The sequence below is a fragment of the Oryx dammah genome, unplaced genomic scaffold (genome assembly GCF_014754425.2).
Source record: "Oryx dammah isolate SB20612 unplaced genomic scaffold, SCBI_Odam_1.1 HiC_scaffold_26, whole genome shotgun sequence".
In the NCBI taxonomy this organism is placed as follows: domain Eukaryota; kingdom Metazoa; phylum Chordata; class Mammalia; order Artiodactyla; family Bovidae; genus Oryx; species Oryx dammah.
This window is the reverse complement of record NW_024070210.1, coordinates 37,418,453-37,441,628: the sequence shown is the minus strand read 5'-3', so window position 1 is coordinate 37,441,628 and position 23,176 is coordinate 37,418,453. Positions and strand designations below refer to the sequence as shown.

The 23,176-nt window shown below is 44.7% G+C and overlaps 1 protein-coding gene across 2 annotated transcripts in view; it reads right to left on the bottom strand.

Annotated features, from left to right (window-relative positions):
- Positions 1-23,176, bottom strand: part of SORD (sorbitol dehydrogenase) — a 31,866-nt gene that overhangs the window by 1,491 nt on the left and 7,199 nt on the right. The window contains exons 2-9 of one of the 2 annotated variants that reach the window (XM_040226431.1): positions 20,033-20,066; positions 16,350-16,514; positions 14,334-14,493; positions 8,752-8,870; positions 5,665-5,730; positions 4,522-4,697; positions 886-1,007; positions 79-368 (exon numbers count right to left, since the gene is read on the bottom strand). In XM_040226431.1, coding sequence (XP_040082365.1) covers positions 296-368; positions 886-1,007; positions 4,522-4,697; positions 5,665-5,730; positions 8,752-8,870; positions 14,334-14,493; positions 16,350-16,514; positions 20,033-20,066 — 915 coding nt within the window. In that variant the 3' untranslated portion in view covers positions 79-295. Of the gene's footprint in view, positions 1-78; positions 369-885; positions 1,008-4,521; positions 4,698-5,664; positions 5,731-8,751; positions 8,871-14,333; positions 14,494-16,349; positions 16,515-20,032; positions 20,067-23,176 lie in introns of those variants that run through there. The other variant, XM_040226430.1, reaches the window with a different exon arrangement.

Below are 23,176 nucleotides of genomic sequence, written 5' to 3'. Positions count from 1 at the left end.
GAAAGAGGGAGGGCCCCAAAACTACCAAGCACAAGATCAGCTTGGCCACACTTATTAGTTTTTTGGGTCGTTTTTGGGTTTTTTTTTTTTTGACATTTATTTGTAGCTTTGTGGTTCTGTAAGGTTGGTTCTACAGGCCAACAATGGGTGGAAATGATCTTATGACTCGTAATTCAGGACAACAGTCTGTTCCCAAATGTAATGTCTGCCATGAAGCCTAGAATTTCTCTGGCATGAAGGCCTAAGGCAAGTGAAAAGGCAGATAGCCTCAGGGTGGCAGCCCAGGATGATCTCATCACACCATGTAGCAGCTCATTTGGCAGAGTTTACTGGAAGACAGCACTCTGTTGAGGGGACGGGTACAAATTCTAAAATGGGAGAAAGGGCCACTGGTGGGGAAGATGGTCCCAGACAGAGTTCCCCAGCAGGGAGAGGATTGAGCCACAAAACATACGTTGGCATTTATTAAGACCCTGTCACTTCCCAGTGGGGGGACCTGGGGACCGGGAGTGAGAACCAAGGAACGAGTTCTTGTGGTTGCCCTCGTTTCTCTCCTTCTTCTCTTTAAAGAAGGAAGATGGAGATCTGGCCACTTAGAACCGGAAAAGAGAGCGCCTGGGCGATGAGGGACAGACATTCAAGAAGACCATGCCTCATAATCTCCCTCCCGCACTCTCTCCCTACAGACCTGTCAGCTCTGCCCTCCCGTCTTTAACCACGAGTAAATGCTCTCTCTTTGGGGCCTTATCATATCACATGGCTCTCGAGGCCAGGGAGTGCCTCTCATGAATAAATAGGCAGAGCCTCTTGGTCCCAGAGGCCATGGAGGGCCTCCCTTGGACTTGCTGGCCACTCGCCACCCTGGTTCACCCACAACATACTCACGTATTGCAGTATCGAAACACGCCCTTGATGTCCACCTCCCTGGTGGCTGCGTGCACAAGGGGCACGCTGGTCATCTCAGAGCCCAGCCCCACCAGCACCAGGGTCCCACCAGAATGAGTGGCCTAAAGAAGAGGTAAGGACAGAAAACTAATAAAATGAGAAAATACAGACTCTACTCACAGTAGCCCTGTTGCCATGAGGATGCATGCATGCTAAGTCATTTCAGTCATGTCTGACTCTTTACAAGAGTCCCATGGACTATATAGCCTGTCAGGCACCTCAGCCCACGGGATTCTCTAGGCAAGGGTACTGGGGTGGGTTGCCATGCCCTCCTCCAGGGAATCTTTCCAGTTCAGGAATCAAACCTGTGTCTCTTATGTCTCTTGCACTGGCAGGTGGGTTCTTTACCACTAGCACCACGTGGAAAGCACACTGTTGCCATAAAAATGGGTAAATATCCAGAAATTTCAGAGAGTTTGATTCTTTTTATACAGCTGAACTCTTTAGCATGTTAACCAAACTCAGCAGAGCAGCAGAGTGAACACGGTCTCCTTTAAAGGTCCTGAATGCACTTTACCAGTGGAGGCACAGTGGGATTCATCTCCTGCTGCCCACAGTACCCCAGGAAACAGCAGAAGTTCTCCAGAGAGCAATGAGGATCTCCCTGCAACCAAGGCTGACCCTTCAGCAGCCTCTGAACATCTTTCAAATCTTTACTTAGTACCAGATGTCAGCGTCAGCCACTTCCTCCTCCAGAGTGCTCACCCACAAGACAGAGGGTCAAATTTCTAAGGGACCACCAACTACCAAGCACTATACCAATGGAGAGGGCTATAGGAATTCTGTGGTTCAACAGCTACCTTAGGGGCTTCCCTGGTGGTCAAATGGTTAAGACTCCCAGCTACTACTGCAGGGGGAACAGGTTCAGTCCCTGATGGGGGAACTAAAAATCCCCAAAGCTGTGTGGCCAATAAATAATTAATTTAAATGCTTTAAAAAATAAAAACTGCCTTATATGTGAAGGCTGGCAATTAGAAATCTTTGTTCCAGGGACATTCACCTCAATGGTGTAAGTCATAATGGAGTCATCAATTTCCTCTTTGGAGTAGTCAGGAGAGCAAAATTTCTGCTGACAACTTCCACATAACTTTACATGAGTGCTGAGCCTGCTCCAGAGATTTGGGGGGTGGTCACTGTGCTCAGTGTAGTGAGAGACAGGAAAATGGACAGTTTGCTCATGCTAAATTTTTATTATAGCTAACAGTAGAAAGCACTTACTGGGGAACATTCTAAGTGCTAACCACAGAGATTTAAGACAGCACACATCACAGCTTGTCTCCGCGGGGAAGGATACATCCTGGAAAGAAGCCTGTAGTATAGGGGTGACTCCTGGCATTTGTACTTTTGAGCTGTGGGCTCCGAGACGGTGCCTTCAGCCATGGTTGCCTTGTGTAAGAATAGGACGATGCCTTCTCATAGCAGGGCTGATGGGGTAACAGTCACAGAGGCCGGCACTAGAATGGGCTCAACGCTTAGCTCATTTGTGGATTTAATTGAGGAGCAGTCACTTACAGACCACCTGTGACATACAAACACTGTCAGCCAAGGAAAGGGCATCTCACAGCGGGAAAATGTTGCTGTCCTCACTGGAGGGGAGGGGTTCAGATTTGTGAGTGAGCCACGGAATACACTGAGAAACTTCCCAGGAAACCTGCTGTCCACTCAGCATTTCCTCTCTACCTGGTAAGAAGGGAGAGAAGCACCACTCCACTGAACTGGTCATCCCAAGCGGCCAGGAGGCCAGGAGCTTACTGACCACAGGCAAAGGAATGCTCAAGCCATTGCTTAGTGGGTGTGACTTTCACAACAAGGAGATGACAGCAATTCTACCACAAGCATTTGCTGTCTCCTTATGAATATCATCCAGACACAACACGACAGAAAATTGACTCTCAAAGGAGGGCCTTGCCCTATGAAGCCATATCTTTTACTGCCTCTCTGTTGAGTCGGGGGTCATTGACCTGTCAACAACTCAAAAACAGCACACACATATTACTGGTCAAGCTCTCAAGGTGTCTGGCACAAAACCAGGCATATGGCAGGAACCCAAGACATGCCATGGCTCGACATGGCTCCACCGGTAACACATGGGCTCAATGCCTGCTGGATTTTCCTTTCTCTTAGCTCCTTCCGTCAGATGGTGATGCTGACCATCTCCAACAGTGGAGCCGAGAGCTGGTTGATTCTGGCTGGAACAGGTCAGGGCAAAGTGGCACCTGCTCCTCCCACTCCTATTGCTTCCCTGAGACCCCGGGGTCACAGGCATCTTGGTAGGAAGAGGGGGAGGCAGCTCTGCTTGGGTGCCAGGCTCGAGGGCCATGCCACACAGCTTGAGGGATCAGCTTTTCCCAAATGCCTTGCATGGTGGAAAGTGCCCTTGTGTGTCACTCAGTGTGACTCAGAAGGACGGGCAGAGGCACGTGCTGTTGTGAGAAAGCAGGCTGGGGGACAGGGCAGGGGTACCCGGGGGTGGCAGCGGCCACCATTCTCTCCAGCCCAGCCCCTTCCACCCCAGAACTGGCTCCTGGCCCCTCAATCTCTTCCCTTCTGGAGCAGCCAGATGGAGCAAGGAAAGCCCAGGCATTGGAGTAGTGTGCTCCAGGCAAGTCCCTGGGCCTCTCTCATCATAAAACGTGTAAAATGAGAACTCACTGTCAGGGCTATTATGCAGATTAGGACCATGTCTATGAAGCACACAGCCAAGAACATGGCCCATGGTGGAGAGCAGAGCCGAGCTCTTATTCTTTCTTTTCCTCATACTTTGGCAGTGCTACTCCTCCCTGCCCCTCCCCTTCCAATGTCCATAAATTACTGGTGGGTTGCTAAGGGGTGGGTCAGGTATTGGCAGCTTTTTTGTTCCTAGTTCTGGGAAAGGACAGCAGAAGACAATTGTGACCCTAAAAACTCCCCTCACCTTTGTGACTAACTGAATTAGTGCCCGTCACCTTGTATCAATGACTCAAAGACTGCAGTTTTCCTCCATAAAGCAAGATAGGGATTTCCCACACTCATCTAAAGCATGGTTCCCTGTTCCTCCTATTGATTTTTCTTTTCTTCTTCTTTTTTTTTTTTTTTACCAAGAGCACTACTTGCTAAAATCCTATCCTAAAGGTATAAGTCACTTAACATCTTTGAAGGCCCATGTGTATCTGTGGCCTAGTTTGAACATCACAATGACCCAATGAGGATGTTAGGGAAGTGTCATTACCTTCATAAGAGAGATAAGAAAGCAGATAACAAGGGATTACCTAATTTTGTTTTGTAGGGGGAGCGGGAGGGGGTGCCTTCTACTGGGGCAGCCACCCTGGGCTGCTTACTCGAAGCTGCCCACCAGCTTCAGCTACCCTTATTTCTACTGGGCCTGATGGCTCAAATGGTAAAGAAGCTGTCTGCAATGTGGCAGACCTCGATTCGATCCCTGGGTCAGGAAGAGTCCCTGGAGAAGGGACTGGCAACCCACTCCAGTATTCTTGCCTGGGAAATCCCATGGACAGAGGAGTCTGGTGGGCTGCAGTCAACTGGGTTGCAAAGAGTCGGACACAACTGACTTACCACTTTCACTTTATCCCTACTCACATAGATGCCGGCCTGGATGGAGGTCTCCACCCCTGTGCACTCAATTGTGACTTCTGGCTTGCTGCCCAGCAGGCCTTCCACTTTCTTGGCTATTTCCTGAGGGCTCTCGTTGGAGATCTGGAGGATGAAATCAGCCCCGACTTCCTTGGCTTTAGACAACCGAGAGGCTGACAGATCTACAGTTGAACAAAAGTTTCTTTCAAACTAAGAAACTGAACGGTGGATTAGGGAGCAAAAAGGAAGATGCAGATTCTGATGGCAAGGAAGCTCTGTGTAGTGGTGTGGCTGAGCCCAACACGCACATTCTCTGAACACACACACCCTCACACACAATCTCTCGATAACTTCTCAAACATGCACACCCTTCTATATCCCCAGATACTCCCATACCTACCACATATACACACCCCCATACCCCCATACTTCTCCACAGCTACACACATACACTCTCTCACCTCCTCACACAAAACATGCTGTGACACCCTTCTGCACCCCATTCCCTTCAAATATCCACAACACCCCATACAGCACACAACTCTACACATTCACCCACACACTCTCAGATACATTACACACATACATACACGCTCTCTCACAGATGCCTTCTCCACGTACATACACACAGCTTCAGTTTATACCACACTGCTCCACACTCACATACTCACATAAGCTGCCAGATAACCTCTCCTCACACATACATACTCATGTCTCTCCTTCATATCATATATCTCAAACATAAACATCTTCTTATAAACATATCACACACCCAACTAACTTCACATCACATACACACTCACACACACACACACACACACACACCCTCTGAGTTTGGTCAAACAAGGGCTGAGTCTGTTCTTAGGATCAAATGGGCAGTATAAGTATCTGAGGTTCACATATAAAGAGCCAGGTTCTTTTCTCTGCAGTAGCCACCCTCTCCCGGAAGCTTCAAAAGAGTCTCCCCCTGAGCCCTGACTTGGTCATCCCCTGGAACCCAGAAGAAAAGAGCAGGAACCTCTCTAAAAACCCAGTACTCCAGGAAGGAAACAGGTTTCATGCCCCGGCCTCAAAACTGTAGGCTCAGCTGCTCCTGCCTTAAGATTTAGAAAGAAGAAAACCTTATCAGTGGTTTTAAGAAAAACTTACCACTCACCACCACTTGAGCTGCACCCATTGCCTTGGCTGCAAGCAAACTGACCAGTCCGATTGGCCCTGAATAAAAGAGTAAATAGGAGACAATTTTGAAATATCAAACACCACCTCTCCCTCTTGTCCAGGCCAGGGACAGGAACTGTAACTCTAGCATCTCTGCTCCAGTCCCTGCTGTACAGTGAGACCTTAACAACTGTTTGTTGAGTGCATGAGTAAATGAACACATGAGGGCTTGTTCTCTACCTGGAATCTGCTCCCAGTGCTGGGCTCCTGTTCTCTTGCCCCCCACCTGCCTTTTCAGAACCCCTCATGTCTCCCCAAGGTGAGACGTATCCTTTAAGGTGCCCACTGAGGAGCCCCTGTCAGGATGTCCTAGGTTGGCGTCCCCATTTTGGTGTGCTAGATGGTTTTAACACAAAAACCTGATCACAAATAAAGTTATGCAGAATACCTTTGAGGCTCTGCTTTTTGGACACTCCAAAAGTGAGTTAGTGAGTTTGCCCAGGAAGCAAAACACTGGGAAAAATAAGCAACAAACGGGTTAAGTAAACTACAGCAGGATACTATATAGCTATTAAAGAGAGGAATTCCCTGGAGGTTCAACTGTTATGACTCTGCTTTCTCTGCCCATGGCATGGGTCTGATCACTGGTCAACGACCTAAGATCCCACAAGCCATGTTGTGTGGCCAAAAAAAAAGAAAAAAAAAATATATATGTCATCTAACTCTTATCTATTGACATAGAAAAATGTTCATAATATATTAATGTTTTTGTAGGTAAAACGAAGCATGATCATTTAGAATGATCTCAAGAATAAACAAACAAAAACAAAACTGAAAGATTCTACACCAAATTCTTACCAATGGTCCTCTCAGGCTGATGGCGCCATCAGTGAATTTTTGTGTGTGTTTGTTCACATGTGTGCAGGCATGGTATGGATAATTTATTTTTTTTTTCCTAAGGCAAAAATGTATTACTTATGCAGATTAAAAAGAAAAAACCTGTCACCTGGATCCTACAGTCTGCTTGGCTCATTGAGGCACATCTGTTCTACACCCATCACCCCTCATAGGAAGCCCTACAGTCACTTATTTGGCCCTGCCAAAGAAAATCAATCACAAAGTGTATAAGGATTAACTCAAAATGGATTAATGACTTGAACATAAGACCTGAAACCCTAAAACTCCTAGAAGAAAACATAGTAAGCATCTTGACATCAGTCTTGATGAGTTTTTGGATTTGACATCAAAAACAATGGCAGTAAAAGCAAAAATAAACAAGTGGGGAATTCCCTGGCAGTCCAGTAGTTAGGACTCCATCTTTTCACTGCCAAGGGCCCAGGTTCAGTCTTTGATCAGGGAACTAAGATACTGCAAGCTGCATGGTGTGGCAAAAAAAAAATAATAATAAAAAATAAACAACTGGGACCATATCAAACTAAAAAACTTCTGTATAACAAAGGAAACATCAACAAAATGAAAAAAGCAACTTGTTGAGTAGGAGAAAAATATTTGCAAATCATATATTTGATACAGGTATTAATCTCCAAAAATATAAAGAACTTACCCAACTTAACAGCAGAAAAACAATCCAATTTAAAAATGGGCAGAGAATATGACTAGACATGTTTCCAAAGAATATATACAGATGGGTAACATAAACATGAAAAGATGCTCAACATCAATAATCAGAGAAATTCAAATCAATATTACAAAGAGATAGCCCTGCACATCTATCAGCATGGCTTTTATCAAAAACACAGCAAGTAACAGGTGTCAGGGAGAATATGGAGAAAAGGAAAACCTTATGCATTTGTTGGTTGGGAATGTAAACCAGTCCAAACACTATGGAAAAACAGTATGGAGATTAAATTAAAAATAGAACTTCCATGTGACCTGACAATTCTACTTCTGCTCAGAAGTGGAATTTTATCCAAAGAAAACAAAAGCACTAATTCAAAATGGATCTCCACTCCCATAACCACTGCAGTATTATTTATAACAGCCAAGACATGGAAACCATCTAAGTGTTCTTCAGTGGATGAACAGACAGAGAAAATGTGGTGTACACACACACACACACACACACACACACACAATGGGATATTATTCAGCCATAAAAACCCTGAGCTCATAGTTATGGAGATTAGACTGGATTACCAGAGGCAGTGGTGGCAGTGAAGAAATGGATGAAGAGGGTCAAAAGGTACAAACTTTCAGTTACAAAATAAATAAGTCCTGGTTATTGAATGTACAGCATGGTGACTATACTCAATAATACTGTATTGCACATATGAAAGCTGTTAAAAGAACAGATTTTAAAGTTCTCATCACGAGAAAAAATTTTTATAACTATATGTGGGGATAGATGTTGACTAGACTTATTGTGGTGATCATTTTGCAATATACACAAATATTAAAATCATTATATTACACACCTGAGACTAATAAAATGTTATACATCAGTTAAACCTCAATAATAAAAAAAAAGTCTACACCAGATCACACCCACAAGGAGTGAAGCATGTTTTTGTAGGGTCACCTGAAGCAGTTAGAAGCCTAGATGATTCTATCTGAGGTTGCCAGGTTTGTTCAGCTGGGTGGAAGCAGAGGAGGAAGAAGGAGGAAGAAGGAGCCAGCTGTGAGCCTATGTGGGTAGAGTGCTGGCTCCCCATGGGCTGGGACTCACACCTGCTGGTCCTAAGTGGTAGCCATCTCATTCTTGAAAGACCAGGATACCAGTTCTCTGGGATGATCTGAAAGCTCCAAAAGATACCCTTCCCTTTAATCCCCAAAATATTTTCCTAGTTTCCTGTCAAGGGGTGAAAAATAATCCCAAATTGCACTTTTTAAAGTGAACAAATGAGTTATGTTGCCTAGGAAATAACATTAGTTAGCTACCTTGCCTCCAAATATTTATTTAGCATAGTGCTTGTCATTGAAGTAATGGCACACTGTAATCCTCCCTAACCAGAGAGATTCAAGAATCTATTTCAGCCCTTGGAGGGGGGGATGAGATGGCAGAGGGGTTTCACATTCCCCTTTAATGAACTCACAACCACAGTGATATCTGTTTCTTACCAGCTCCACACACAAGGACCTTGTTCCCCAGGGTGACTCCAGCTCGCCGGCAGGCATGGATCCCCACAGACAGCGGCTCAATCAGGGCCCCTTCCTCAAAGGTGACATTGTCAGGAAGCCTGAGGAGTCATTCAACATACTCAGTCCCTCTAGGTTAACAATAATAACAATAGCTAATACTTACTGAGCTTTTATTTATATGCTGAGCAAAAGTGCTAAGCAATTTACATATATTCACTCTTATAAATCTTCAGAACAGTTCTGTGTAGACATTATCATTCCCACTTTACAGACAAAGAAAGCAAGCTTTGGAGGAGTGAATGACTTGCTCCAAAAGTTCAAAATCAGGGAGTACTGAGAATCTTACAGGGTTTAAATTGGAAACCAGGTATGTCTTGATTCCAGAGCCCCGTATCATACTGCCTCCCTCTGAAAATGCCATCCAAGATAAGGTGCGGTGTGGCTGTCTTTAACGAGTTCATTTCACAAGGGTTTAACTTAGCCACATCCCAGCATTTCATCTGCTTCTCAAACTTATAGCCTTTCTGGTTTCATTTTAGCAAACAACCCAGACTATCAGCAGCTTTGCAAAACAGTGATTAGAAGCTGACGTCACTCTGTACATCGTCCCCCATATTACATGCTCCAAAAGAACCACATGTGCTAGCAGCAGCTGCCTGGCTGTCTCTGGACTGGTTAAGATGGGAAAGGGCCTGTCTCCACATAGCAGATTAAATGCTGTGTCACCTTCGCCACTGGGTTCTTGGCTTTCACTTCCCTGTCTACTGGCATCTTGACCCTTTTCACCATACCACTGATGAAGACAGCAAATATTTGCATAATGCTTTACAGATTACAGAGCTTTCTCCTCCATTATCTCATTTAATCCTCAGCATGACCTTGTCAAGCAGGAAGGGCAGGCTTTGTTAGTTTTTTCTTTTTTTGGCGGCTTGCAGGATCTTGGTTCCCCACGCATTCTTAGTTGCTCAGTTGTGTCTGACTCTTTGTGACCCCATGGACTGTAGCCCACCAGGCTCCTCTGTCCATAAGATTTTTCAGGCAAGAATACTGGAGGGGTTGCTATTTCCTCCTCCAGGGGATCTTCCAGACCCAGGGACTGAATCCGAGTCTCCTGTGTCTCCTCCATTGCAGGTGGATTCTTTACCCACTGAGCCATTGGCTGTGAACAGGGATTAAACCCAGGTCCTCAGCGTGAAAGCCTAACCACTGGACTGCCAGGGAATTCCAGGGCAGGCTTTGTTTTTTATTCTACAGAAGCAGAACTGACTGAAGCCACGAAATTAAAAGACGCTTACTCCTTGGAAGAAAAGTTATGACCAACCTAGACAGCATATTAAAAAGCAGAGACATTACTTTGCCAACAAAGGTCCATCTAGTCAAAGCTATGATTTTCATGTATGGATGTGAGAGTTGGACCATAAAGAAAGCTGAGTGCCAAAGAACTGATGCTTTTGACCCGTGGTGTTGGAGAAGACTTTTTGAGAGTCCCTTGGACTGCAAGGAGATCCAACCAGTCTATCCTAAAGGAAATCAGCCCTAAATATTCATTGGAAGGACTGATGTTGAAACTGAAACTCCAATACTTTGGCCACCTGATGCGAAGAACTGACTCACTGGAAAAGATTTAAGGCAGGAGGAGAAGGGGACGACAGCAGATGAGATGGTTGGATGGCATCACCGACTCAATGGACATGAATTTGAAAAAACTCCGGGAGTTAGTGATGGACAGGGAGGTCTGGCGTGCTGCAGTCCCTGGGGTCGCAAAGAGTCGGACACGACTGAGCGACTGAACTGAATTGAGCAGAACTGAAGCCAGAAGACATTAAAAGACCTGCCCCAAATTACAAGCCTAGTGAGCAAGAAAGTAAGAACTTGAATCCAGATCTCCTGATTTCATATCCTCTGCCTGTCCCACATCAGCTGCCTTTTGGCACAAGCAGTTTTGTAGTTAACTTTTGCTAGTTCCTCACTGCCCAGTACTTATTCAATGCTCCCAAAACCTCCACATGCAAGAACATGAAATCCCTCAAATTCCAAAAAGAAATAAGTGGAAGCCAAAGCATGGGCTCATCTCCATGATCCTTCTGTTCACAACCCTCCACAAGATAAATAACAAGGTCTACATTCGGCCTGACTGGTGCTCACAACCTCTTCTTTCTCCCCTCCCCTCTACTTTTCTTACACCGTTTCCCCCACCCTAATCCACTCCTCTGCTCTGATTGCTGTCATCCCTCTACCTGCTGAATCTATCCCATCAATTCAATATTAAGGAAAAAACTCTGAAGAGAAATATTGACTTGCAAACTCTCTCAAAGACCCCAAGTCACATACACAACTCTCTCCAACAGTCCTGCCTCATCACATTTGGGCCTCGCTCAAAGCTAGTACTGGGACTAAAGTGAGGGTGGCCTGTGGTCAGGAACTGTGTGCTCTTCTCATCCTCACTCTGACTTCCCTATGACATAAGAATACCAAGGGGAGGGGCTTCCCTGGTGGTCCAGTGGTTAAGAATCAGCCTTGCAATACAAGGGACACTGGTTCGATCCCTGGTCCGGGAAGATCCCACATCCCTCAGAGCGGCTAAGCCTGTGAACTACAACTACTGAGCCTGAGCTCTAGGGCCCGTGATCCGCAAATATTGAGCCCACCAGGCCACAACTACTGTGCTCCACAACAAGAAAAGCCACTGCAACTAGAAACCCACACCTGGAAACTAGAGAGTAGCTCCCACTTTCCACAACTAGACAAAGCCCATGCACAGTAACAAAGACTCAAAGCAGCCAATTAAAAAAAAACACACACAGAGAAATGGGATTGGAGATGGTGATGAGAAAGGATTATCCTGTGAGAGATTATTCCACTGACAAGGGAGATGTTGCCTTATCACACATAGTCACAGCCAGAGTCCTGGGAGCAGCCCTTTTGCACAGACCTGGGAAGAGCAGCTGGCCCTCTTTCCCCAACCTCATTCAGTGAAAGCTGAGGGAAAGGGGATGAGTTTCTTCCCAACTCTAACTGTTCATGATTTTCTAAACAAATACCAGAGGAGAGTGAAAAAGTTGGCTTAAAGCTCAACATTCAGAAAACTAAGATCATGGCATCTGGTCCCATCACTTCATGGCAAACAGATGGGGAAACAGTGTCAGACTTTATTTTTGGGGGCTCCAAAATCACTGCAGATGGTGACTGTAGCCATGAAATTAAAAGACGCTTACTCCTTGGAAGAAAAGTTATGACCAACCTAGACAGCATATTAAAAAGCAGAGACATTACTTTGCCAACAAAGGTCCATCTAGTCAGAGCTATGATTTTCCAGTAGTCATGTATGGATGTGAGAGTTGGACCATAAAGAAAGCTGAGTGCCAAGAACTGATGCTTTTGACCTGTGGTGTTGGAGAAGACTCTCGAGAGTCCCTTGGACTGCAAGAAGATCCAACCAGTCCATCCTAAAGAAAATCAGTCCTGAATATTCATTGGAAGGACTGATCTGATGTTGAAGCTGAAACTCCAATACTTTGGCTACCTGATGCGAAGAGCTGACTCATTTGAAAAGATCTTGATTCTGGGAAAGACTGAAGGTGGGAGGAGAAGGGGACGACAGAGGATGAGATGGTTGGATGGCATCACCGACTCAATGGACATGAGTTTGAAAAAAGTCTGGGAATTGTTGATGGACAGGGAAGCCTGGCGTGCTGCGGTCCCTGGGGTCGCAAAGAGCTGGACATGACTGAGCGAATGAACTGAACTGAAACACCAGAAAATGACAAGGCAACTTGGAGGTTTTCACAGTGGGATTCAGGGAATAGGCAAAGGTTAAAGAATGATCAAGAAGCCAAGGGGGAAGCAGGAAGATAGAAAATAAGGTGGGTAGGAAAATAAAGAAGCTGTGGTGGTGTGTAAATCCGCACAAAGAGAAACAAGAGAAGAGGGTGTGGACCCAGGGCTAGGCCGGGGACACAGACACAAAGTACCCTTGGAGAGGAAGAGACGTGGGGGTAGTGTGTCCCCTCAAGGCCCTCCACAGCCCTCCCATTGCCATTGCCAACCAGGACACTTCCTTCCCCACCTCTCCCTACAACGCTCACTCCCCATTCCCAGTGCAAGGCTCCTTTTCAAGCCTATCCTGGTACCATCCCCCAGACATAAGGCCACAGCTATGACGCAGTCATGGCACTGTTTACTGAGCTATTATGTGCCAGGCCTCGTGTTGAGTACCTGATATGCTTTTCCCATTGAATTAATGCACTAAAATGTATTAATTCTATGCATTTCATCATATCGATGCTATTATTTCCATTTCACCATCTAGAAGATTGAGATTACAAAGTTTAACTTGCTCCAGGTCACATAGTTGGCAAATAGCAGAGATCAGTGGTTAGTCTCAAGCTTTTCTTCTGCCTTCCATGAAAATCTTGTTGGGCACCTTGACTTGGAAAGGGCCCAGGAAAGGTGGGCTGGTTTAGGAACCACTTGCTCAAAGGCAGACTCTGCCCTTGTAACTTGTTCCCTCCTCGAGTGCCAACTTAAACTCATGAGGTCCCTGGCCTGTGACTCCTCTCAAGGCTTCCAGTAGGCACTAGAAAACTCAGATCTGTCAGACTGCCCCTGTGACGAGTGCCTGGCCTCCATTGGACAAGCCCCATCTTGGCCAAAAGAGCCACCGCTGGGGCCAGGCTGGGGTGCAGAGGACACGCCTGGCCAGTTGAGAAGGAAAGTAGCACACCAGCATCCCAGAGCTCCATGGCCAGGCCCATGCAGAGGTATAGCACTCTGTTTCTGCCAGACATAAGTTCCCCAATCACTTTGAAAGCTGAACTAGGATAGTGAGGATGGGGCAAGAGCCTGAGAATCACAGCCACCCTGTTTGGACTTCTAGCTCTGTACTGGGGCCAAGTTAATCAGTCTTCTCCTGCTTCTGCTAATTCTCACATAATCCTGGGGTCCACCTCACCGTCACTCTTATGGAAGTCAAATAAGCCATGGAGAGAACTTCATAGCACAAGGCTAGGCAGGTAATAACAATCATTGTGTCTTTACTTGCATGGTTGTATTTAAGCTCCAGGTGGTTAAAGAGACTGAAGTGAAGAAGGTTCATTTCCACAAAGTCACTCACTAGGAGTGAGTGGATCCAGGATCCCGAAGGTCATGCCCTGTGGCTCTATGCCACAGTAAACCCTGGTTGTTGCTAAGGTTCCCGCTGTTACAAGAAATCTCTGCTATAGCTGCAGTGGAAACCAATAACAGAGGACAATCCCAATAAGTCACCTCCAAGATGGCTGGAGAGGGGCGACCGAGTTCAGCAATGATTTTCTATTATTGCTCTATTTGAGGGAAAGTTAGACTGAACGACTAAATCTAAGCATTGAGGGTCAGTCCTAGCCCTAGTCAGGTGATGTGTCTTCAGTGCATGCAAGAAAGGCAAGCCTGCCAAGGGAATGCTTAATGTCTGGAATTATGAGTGTAAAAGAAGGAACAAACCACTACGGGAAACTAGAAGAAAGAACACCAAAAAACAGCAGGGAAGAGGTCCCAGGTGCCGTGGCTGGGCCCTGGGCACTGACTTGTAGCAGAAGTTAGCATTGTGCTTGTAGAACCGGCAGAGGTTCCCATCGTCGGGCGGCGTGGCGCAGAAGAAGATGGTAGGTGACAGATTGTATCGGCCAATCTTGCAGAACTCATCGGTTTCTCGAGGAGCACCAGGCTCGATGGCAACACGATCACCTGGAGGAAAACAAACATACAAACAAACAGACAGAGGGGCAGAGATGCTGTTAACAGGCACGTGCTCATAGGTAGATGCCAGCAGGGGGATCTGACTGAATGACCCTCCCTCCCCACTGGGGACCCAGGGTAGTCCAGGAAAGCCCAGCCTGTTAGTGTCTCCAAAGCAAATACCCAAGGCAGCACACACACTCTGGAAGAAAATGAACAGTCCACTTCTCCACAGGATGGTTTGGCCTGCCTGCCCTTTTTTCAACTCATGGTATAAGTCCTCCAGTTCCATAGCTACCTCCCAGCTTAGGAAACACAACTAGTCCCAACAAGCCAGGTTTTGTTCCCATCTCAAACTGCTGCAAAAGAGGTAGCTAGTGTGTGGAATTTGCAGTTTTTTCTTTCCTGTTTTGATAATATGCTGACAGGAGCCATAACGATGGCACATCTTGTGTCCAGTCTCCTAGACAATAACTGATTCCTGGTTAGTAGAACCACTAAGTCAAATGACCCATAGAGGCTTCAGACTCCACATCAGAGAAACACTAAGGCTTGTGAACAGCCGGCTCTACTGTACTTCTACTCCATGCCTCTCTACGTCCACTTGGAAACCCAGCCTTAGACTGGCTCTTCTAACTTCTTAGTATGAAAAATTTCAAACATACAACAAAGTCATAGGACATACCCCATGAGTTGAAAAACATACAGCAAAGTTGAAAGAACTGTATGATGAACACCCACTTATTTCTCTACTTATTTCTTCAATTAACATTTAGCTACATTGATTTTATCACATATCCACCCCATCTATCTCTCTCTCTTCCACCCATCAATCCACCTTCTTTATGAATGCATTTCAAAGTAGGCTGCACATACAAGTACATATCACTCAACTTGATATCATTATACTGCAGCTTGCATATCATAACTACTATGGTATCTTATTAAGGTAAAATTTAGATGCTGACAAAATGCAGACACGTACCTAGCTTCTTCAGAGCTAGTGGATCCCTTCTGGTGCAGCCAGGCTCAGAGGGCCTGGTAACTAACACAGGATGACACCTCCTGAGAACTCTCTCCTTCCCAGAGAGAATCTGTTGTTTCCAGGCTATGAGGCAGTCCCACCAGGAAAAGAAGGTTAAAGCCACAGCTGGCTGTTCCAAGACAGCTTGGATTTAATTCACTGCATTGGGGAACATCACAATCTGCCGTAGCTGAGAATTCCTCCTGAATTAAGCAAATTCTGAGGTAGCTCAGTGATAAAGAATCTACCTGCCAAGTAGACATGGACTCGATCCCTGGATCAGGAAGATCCCCTAAAGAAGGAAATGACAACCCACTCTAGTATTCTTGCCTGGAAAATCCCATGGACAGAGGAGCCTGGCAGGCTACAGTCCATGGAGTCACAAAGTCAGATACAACTTAGTGACTAAGAAACAAAAAAATATTGATGGTTTCCAAGCCATCGAATAAAATCAATGTTGCATGGAAGGCCCTGGTTCTTAGCATGTAGAGATATTCTGTGGTTCCTGTGGCTGCAACATCTTCCCCTCCCCTTTACCTGGCTTATTTCTTACTTGACCTTCAGGTTTTGAATTGTCTCTTCCTCCGATGAGCCAGGGTTCTGGAGAACAGTATACACTGATCGCATCCTGTATTCTCTGCTGCCCTCAACACAATTTTGATTAATTAACTGTCTGTCCTAGTTGCCTTCCCCTGTGCAAGATCCAAGTATGTAGAGATTGAGACTGTCTCGTTCACTGCTGTGTCCCCAGTGTTTACCAGAGGCCTGGCCCTGAAAAACCACACAGAAACATATGTGCTGAATGAATAAACAAATCCATTGGCAAAAGGGCTTTGCTGACCTGGTTGTAGGTGCCTGACCAATGATCCCACTTTTACAACTGTTCCTGAAGCCTCATGCCCCAGCACCATTGGCTTTTTCACCACAAAATCTCCAATTCGACCGTGCTGCCAGTAATGGACATCTGAGCCACAAATTCCAACAGAATGCATCTTCAGAAGCACCTCTGATAAGAGAAAGGAGAAGGAGAAAACAAGTGAGGAAGGGAAGGACCCCTCTATCTCTCTGAGGTGTTTTTCCTCTGGACAAATGAGAGGGTTTGGTTTCAAGGTCAGGTATAAAACTTAGATCACAGAGGAAAACAAGCTAAAAAGCAGCTTGATTAAGTCTTACAAGGCAAGAAAGCTTCCAAACAGCCAAATAACTGCATGTGAGGGCTAATTCTATGCATCAGCTTGGTTTGGCTATGGTGCCCAGCTGTTTGGTCAGACGCTAGATGTTGCTGGGAAGTGACTTTTTAGATGTGATTAACATTTAAGCACATCCATGTTCATGCAGTATTATTTACAACAGTCAAGTTATGGAACAATCTAAGTGCCCACTGATGGAGGAATGGACAAAGAAAATGTGGCGTTACATATACAATGGAATATTATTCGGCCATTAAAAAAGGAAATCTTGCCATTTGCAACTACATGAATGGACCTTGAGGGCGTTATGCTAAGTGAAATAAGTCAGAGAAAGACAAATACCATATGATTTCACTTATATGCAGAATCTAAAACCAAACCAAAACAAAAACCTACCAAACTCACAGATACAGAAAATGGATTGGTGGTTGCCAGAGGCAAGGAGTGGAAGGTGGGTGAAATGGGTGAAGAGAGTCAAAGGGAACAAACTTCTCCTTATAAAATAAATAAGTCTGGGGAGGTAATGTACAGAACGGTGACTATATTTATAATACCGTGTTGCATATTTCAAAGTTGCTGAGAGAACAGATCTTAAAAGCTCTCATCACAAGAAAAAAAAACTATACAATAGCTATTTGTGACGACAGATGTTAACTAGACATTGTGGTGCCACTTCACAGTATATACAGATATCAAATCATCATGTTCACCTGAAGCTAATATAATGCTATGTGTAAATTATATAATACTTTAATAAAACAAACATTTAAACCAGTATATTTTGAGTAAAGCAGATTATCCTCCATAATGTGGATAAACCTTCTCCAATCAATTGAAGGCCTTAAAAAAGTCTGAGGTTTCCTGAAGGAGATGGAATTCTCCTAAGACTTACCTGAATTTTCAGCCTGCTGGTTATCCCTACCGATTTCAGACTAGGAAGCTCCTCTGTCTCTGTTTCTCTATATATAATAAAGCTAATATAAATATAAATAATAATGTCTCTCAGTTCTATTTCCCTGGAGAACTCTAATACACCAAATAAAAGGTATTAGTAGGAAGAAGTGTGTCAACCACATAAGAGGAAAAAAACAAAACTGTTTTTTGAGGAGATAACTGTTTCCAGACAATTAATATGCTATGCTTGATTCTTGAGCTTCCCAGGTGGTGCCTCAGTGATAAAGAACTCGCCTGCCAATTTGGAGATGCAGATGTGGGTTCAATCTCTGGGCTGGGAAGATCCCCTGGAATAGGAAATGGCAACGCACTCCAATATTCTTGCCTAGGAAATCCCATGGACAGAGGAGCCTGGTGGGCTACAGTCCATGGGGTTGCAAAGAGTCCAACACAACTTAGCGACTGAGCATGCATGCCTGATTCTTATCTATCGTGAGAAGGAGGTTGGTACGATTCAGGCTTGGCAATACTTTGTGGGCTATCAGGCTGAGTTCTTCATGCTTGTTTTGCTCAAAAGTGCAGCTTTAATTTAAACCATCCAAAGATTTTAACTGGCATTTCTCCTTCACAGGTTTGAATATAGTGAGATTTGGTGATATTGTTGTTGTCAGTTTTCCAAGTTTAAAATGATTGAACTGAGCCCCTTTGCTGAAATAAATCCTAAAGGATTACTGGCCTAGTGTGACTGAGTTTACCACATTATAAAGTATCTCCCTGAGAAAAAGCTCTGCCCTAGAAAGACAAAGAAACCAGAGCTCTGCTCTGCACTCGGATGTCTTACACACTACCCTGTCACAAACCACGGGAAATGCACCAGGTGTGACTCTGTAGAACTTCCTCGTCCTTGGTGAACAGAGTAAGAAGTGGCAGGGCACATCCTGAGATCAAAGGTAGGGAAAAGTCATTTGAGTTATGAAAATTATTTCAGAGTTTCCTCTCTTGAAGCTAGCAATTTATAACACAAGATTACATTTGAGATGCTAGAACGCTAGCTGAAATTTACCATCATTTCCCTTTTCAACTCAAGGGTGGCAAGGGATAAGAAAGTGAGAGCAGAATGCTGTAGAGAGAAACTGAAAAGGATCCTTTGGGTCCAGAACAACCCTTTTCTTCCTTTTTTTTTAGCCACCTCTGGAATCCACACCAACTTTTCAGAACACAATGAACTGCCCTTTCACTTCTCTGAATATCATATCTCGGTAGATACCCTTGAGCCTTAAATATACATTACTTGCTTAACACCTTGCCTAACAGCTATTATCTGTCTTCTTATTGCTATAAATCAGTAACCCAATTGTCCTTTGAGTAACAAAACTCCAGAGGCTCCAGGAAAGCTGCCTTCAGTCTGATGTTCACACAGAAGCTACAGTTCTGGGGTGAGGCAGGGAAGCATGCACCCAACTCACCAAGGACAGAAAGAGACCCGAGTGGCTGGGTGTGGGATAAGTGATCTATAGACACTTTGCCCCTTGCCACCTGCCTCACTTCCTGCTGCGGGACCCCAGGGCTGAAAGGAATTGGGAAACTGTCAGTTGGAAGCTGCCACAGCTAGGAGGGTGGCATGACCTCCCCAGGTAGAGACATCACCCCAGGAAATGTGCTGATCAGCTCAGCTGGGCAGGTTTGGCCAGAAGGAATGGAGCAAAGGTGGCAGGAACCCTGGCCCAGTGTGCTCACCCACTTTCTGCTCCTGTTAGATTAGGGTAGTAGGGAAGGGCTCTATGCAGCTCCTCCCACTCCCACTGGAGAGAACGGCCTGGTCTTTGAAGACTGTCCTGGACGTTCCCTTTTGTATTTACAAGATTACGATCTATAGAATCACGCCTTTCCAAAGTTTGGGTTAGTGTTAGGACATGATCTGGCCACCCAAATGGCAGTTTATAGAGGAGAGAGTAACCTAATTCTGTCATTAGTTCAAAAGAGGGACAATTCTACCTTTGTCCATAACCTGAAGAATTTTATGTCAAATTCTCTGGGACAAGTCAGCAGTTTGATATGGTAACTCCTCTATCACTGTTTCATTTCGTGTGTAGCAGCCAGATTGAATCTATCTAGTCATACTGTTGACAATAGAACTAGGTTGAAAGCCTAACAAAAGCATAGTTTTCTTTAAATTAATTACTTTAATTGGAGGATAATTACTTTACAATATTGTGATGGTTTTTGCCATACACTGACATGAGTCAGTCACAGGCGCCCATGTGTACCCTCATCCTGAATCCTCCTCCTATCTCCCTCCCCAACCCATCCCTCTGGTTTGTAATGGAGGTTTTTAAGTAACAAACAGTAGGAAAAGAGGGAGAAAGGGGCAGCGAACATGTGTCTCCAGGGTAAACAGCAGGAAACAATAAAAGACAAGTTGAATATTCCACGGACCTACCGTTTGGGCCTGGTTCAGGGATAGGATAGTTTTCCTAAAGGAAACAAAATAAAAAAATAATTTAGCATGTACAACAACTTTACCTTACGAACATTTCAAAGTTTCATTCAAATATTTCTTCTTATAATTAACACAGATTCAGACCATTCTGCTACTGGGTAGATGTCAGAGCGGTTATCCTGAATCCTGCTGACTCCAGCTGCTGACCTCACCCAGCCCACTGGTGAAATGTGCCATGGACCAAGAAAAAGTATACAGCTTGCACACCCTGGCAGAAAGAATACTTCTGGGTCTCTAATATGGGATGTGGATAATACATTCTTACATAGTTTTATTTGGTCTGGCAAAATTGTACTGGGAAAGGATGAAGTGTTTCCAGCAGTTCCACAGGAAGGCTTTTGTCTCTGGACACGTTGGAAATGGTGTGTGCTCCGCTCACTCACATCAGTGTACAGACCAACGCTTGTTACTCTCTTTCAAAACCTCCCACATGGAGTTTTAGTTTTGGGGGACACAGAGGACCTGCATTTTGCACATGCTCACTGGGTTAAAAAGCAATCTGATGTTCACAGCTATTTATGATGAGGATAATGATAATTTACCAAGCCTTTTTCCCACTGCCAACTAGCTAGGAATTTCCTAATGACAAGGTGGAAGGACAGTGACTGGCCAAATCCAAATGTTCATTTTATTAATTCTTTGAAGGCAGCCAAGCAAGAAGAGGGAGAAGGGATACAAATAAACTGTTCACTGGACATACCATGTGCCACACAGTCTACTGGGCTTTACATACATCATGGCACATGGCCCACCACTTGCAGATGGGAAACGTGACCAGCAAGTTAAAAAAACTTGATCAATGTCATAGGGCCAGAATGGACAAAACAGGTCTAATCCCAGGTGTGTCTGACTCCCAGGCCTGCCTCATTGCATCCCATTGCACCCTCAAAGTGGAATTTGCCTTTTTTCCTCTAGGGGTGATGTAAGGAGCAAGCAGATGATGAGAATTTTGGAACTGGGCCCAGTGCAGAGTGCTCTAGAAGGAAGCATGGCTCAAAGCTTGCCTCCTTCACAAAGCCTCCCCCAGATGCTTTTATGGGAGCAATAAATAATCCTAGCACTATTCTGCTAACATGATAAGAACCTTGTTGCCAAAGACTATGCCTTCAATCTCTGGCACCAGATACAGTGCTCTGTCCCAAACCTGGGAGGCTTGGTACTTGTTAAATAATCACTCTCCATAACAGTATTTCCACAGAAAGTCTTAGGTTCTTGCTCATCCAAGATTACCAACCTTTTCTGTTATAACAGTTCAACGCTTATTTGAACTCCCTGTCTCCAGTGAATCAAAAGATCAAAGGGTTAATTCTTTTTTTTTTTTTCCCCAAAGGGTTAATTCTCATGCTCATTAGTTAACACTGACCAACCTCTTTGTGTCAGGTCCTATGCTAAGTGCTGCTCATGCATCACCTCAGCTCATCCCAGGACAACCCTATGTAATGCCTTTATTATTATCCCATTTTCAGTATGATGAGGTTGAGGAACAGGGAGATTTGGCCGTCTGTTCATAGTAACAATAAGGTAGTAAATGATGGAGCTGCACCCAAAGTAGCATGATGTGGGGACAAGAGGCAGTTTTTTCATCTTTTAACACATTTGGAAGGAAGAGAGGAAAGGAGAGGAGGAGAGAAGGGAGGGAGGGAAGAAAGCCATCTAGAAACAGGCAACTCTGGATAGCTGGCTGTCACCAAAATCTTTCTCAAAGTTGCTGGTCCCACATCTGACATATAGCATCAGGGACTGCTGTGTAAGGTTATGTTTCTGTTATACGGAAGGAAAATTTAAATTACATGCTAAAATGAAACTAAGACTAAGTAAGGCTTTTTATTTCAAACATGGAACTTCACTCTCCCCACCCCCACCCATCCCCTACCCCCACAACCCCCTAAAGGTGCTAGTAACAACTTTCCCGGCACTGGGAATTTTGGATGGAAAGATGGTAAGATCCAAGAGCACCAAGTTGCCCTTGGGTCACCACAGATTACTATTGTAACTGGGAGTTAACAGAGCTCACCAACTTTGGTCTTACCACATGGGCAAAGCTGCAGTTGTCTCTCCTGGACACTAGAGGGTGCTGTGCCAATAACCTGTTTTTTCCTTAGTAGCAGAACAGACATGGGGAATTTAAATACCCGTCCCTGAAAACCATCTGTCTTTTTCTGTTCTCTTTCTTGCTGAGTCTAAAGACTCTTACAGCTTAGTTTGGCTCTCCTCTCTCTTCTCTGCAGGAGGCATGCCACCCGAGCACAAGACCATGTTAAGATCAGTCCTTAAATTTGTAAATATTATCCTAAGCATGGCTGCAGGGCTCACAATGTTTTCAAAAGTTATTACAGCATGGTTATTAAAAAAAATCTTGCTTTTCATTTATGGTTGGTTCCTTGGTATGATGTTGGCTAAATCCTGTTTACTTAATCTCCTTTTCTGTCTCATATTACAGTGGTGATATTCATTTATCCTATTTCTCATGTATCAAAATTTCTTAGCTCCTCTGAGACCTCATAATTTTACTTTTAACCCCCGGCCCCTTTCTTCATTCCCAAAGGTTTGTCATCATGCATATTCAAAGTCTCTTGAACAGGATTTCTTATCTTTCTGTGAGTGATAGTAACCAGGGGATAGAGAGGAGTTGAGTAACATTCTTTACTGAGTTTTTTGTGTTTTACAGCATTTTCACTTTGAGTCCCTTCTATGCCCTTCAGGTCTTCCTCCTCCTCCACCACCACAAATAAATCATGTAAATACTTTGGGAAGAACTCTGTGGGAACACAGAATTATCAATGTTATCTTGCCTTTCCTAAATATATTTTCTCAAATTAGCTTAAATATATATTCCCTGAATATGCCCTATTGGCCTCCTTGCCTCAGCTTCCAGTTGTCTATCTGAGTACGTCTTGCCTGGATGGTAGCAGTGGTCTCAAGATGAGAAATTAGGAGAAAATGCCCTCCCCCTCCTCCAGTCAACATGACTCTGGAATCACCTGTCTGTGTTGAAACACAGGTTCCCCTCCAGGAGCTGTGTATCCTTGGGGCAGTTATATAACGTTGTTGTACTTTCAATCTTCTTCCTCCGTCTAATGAAGA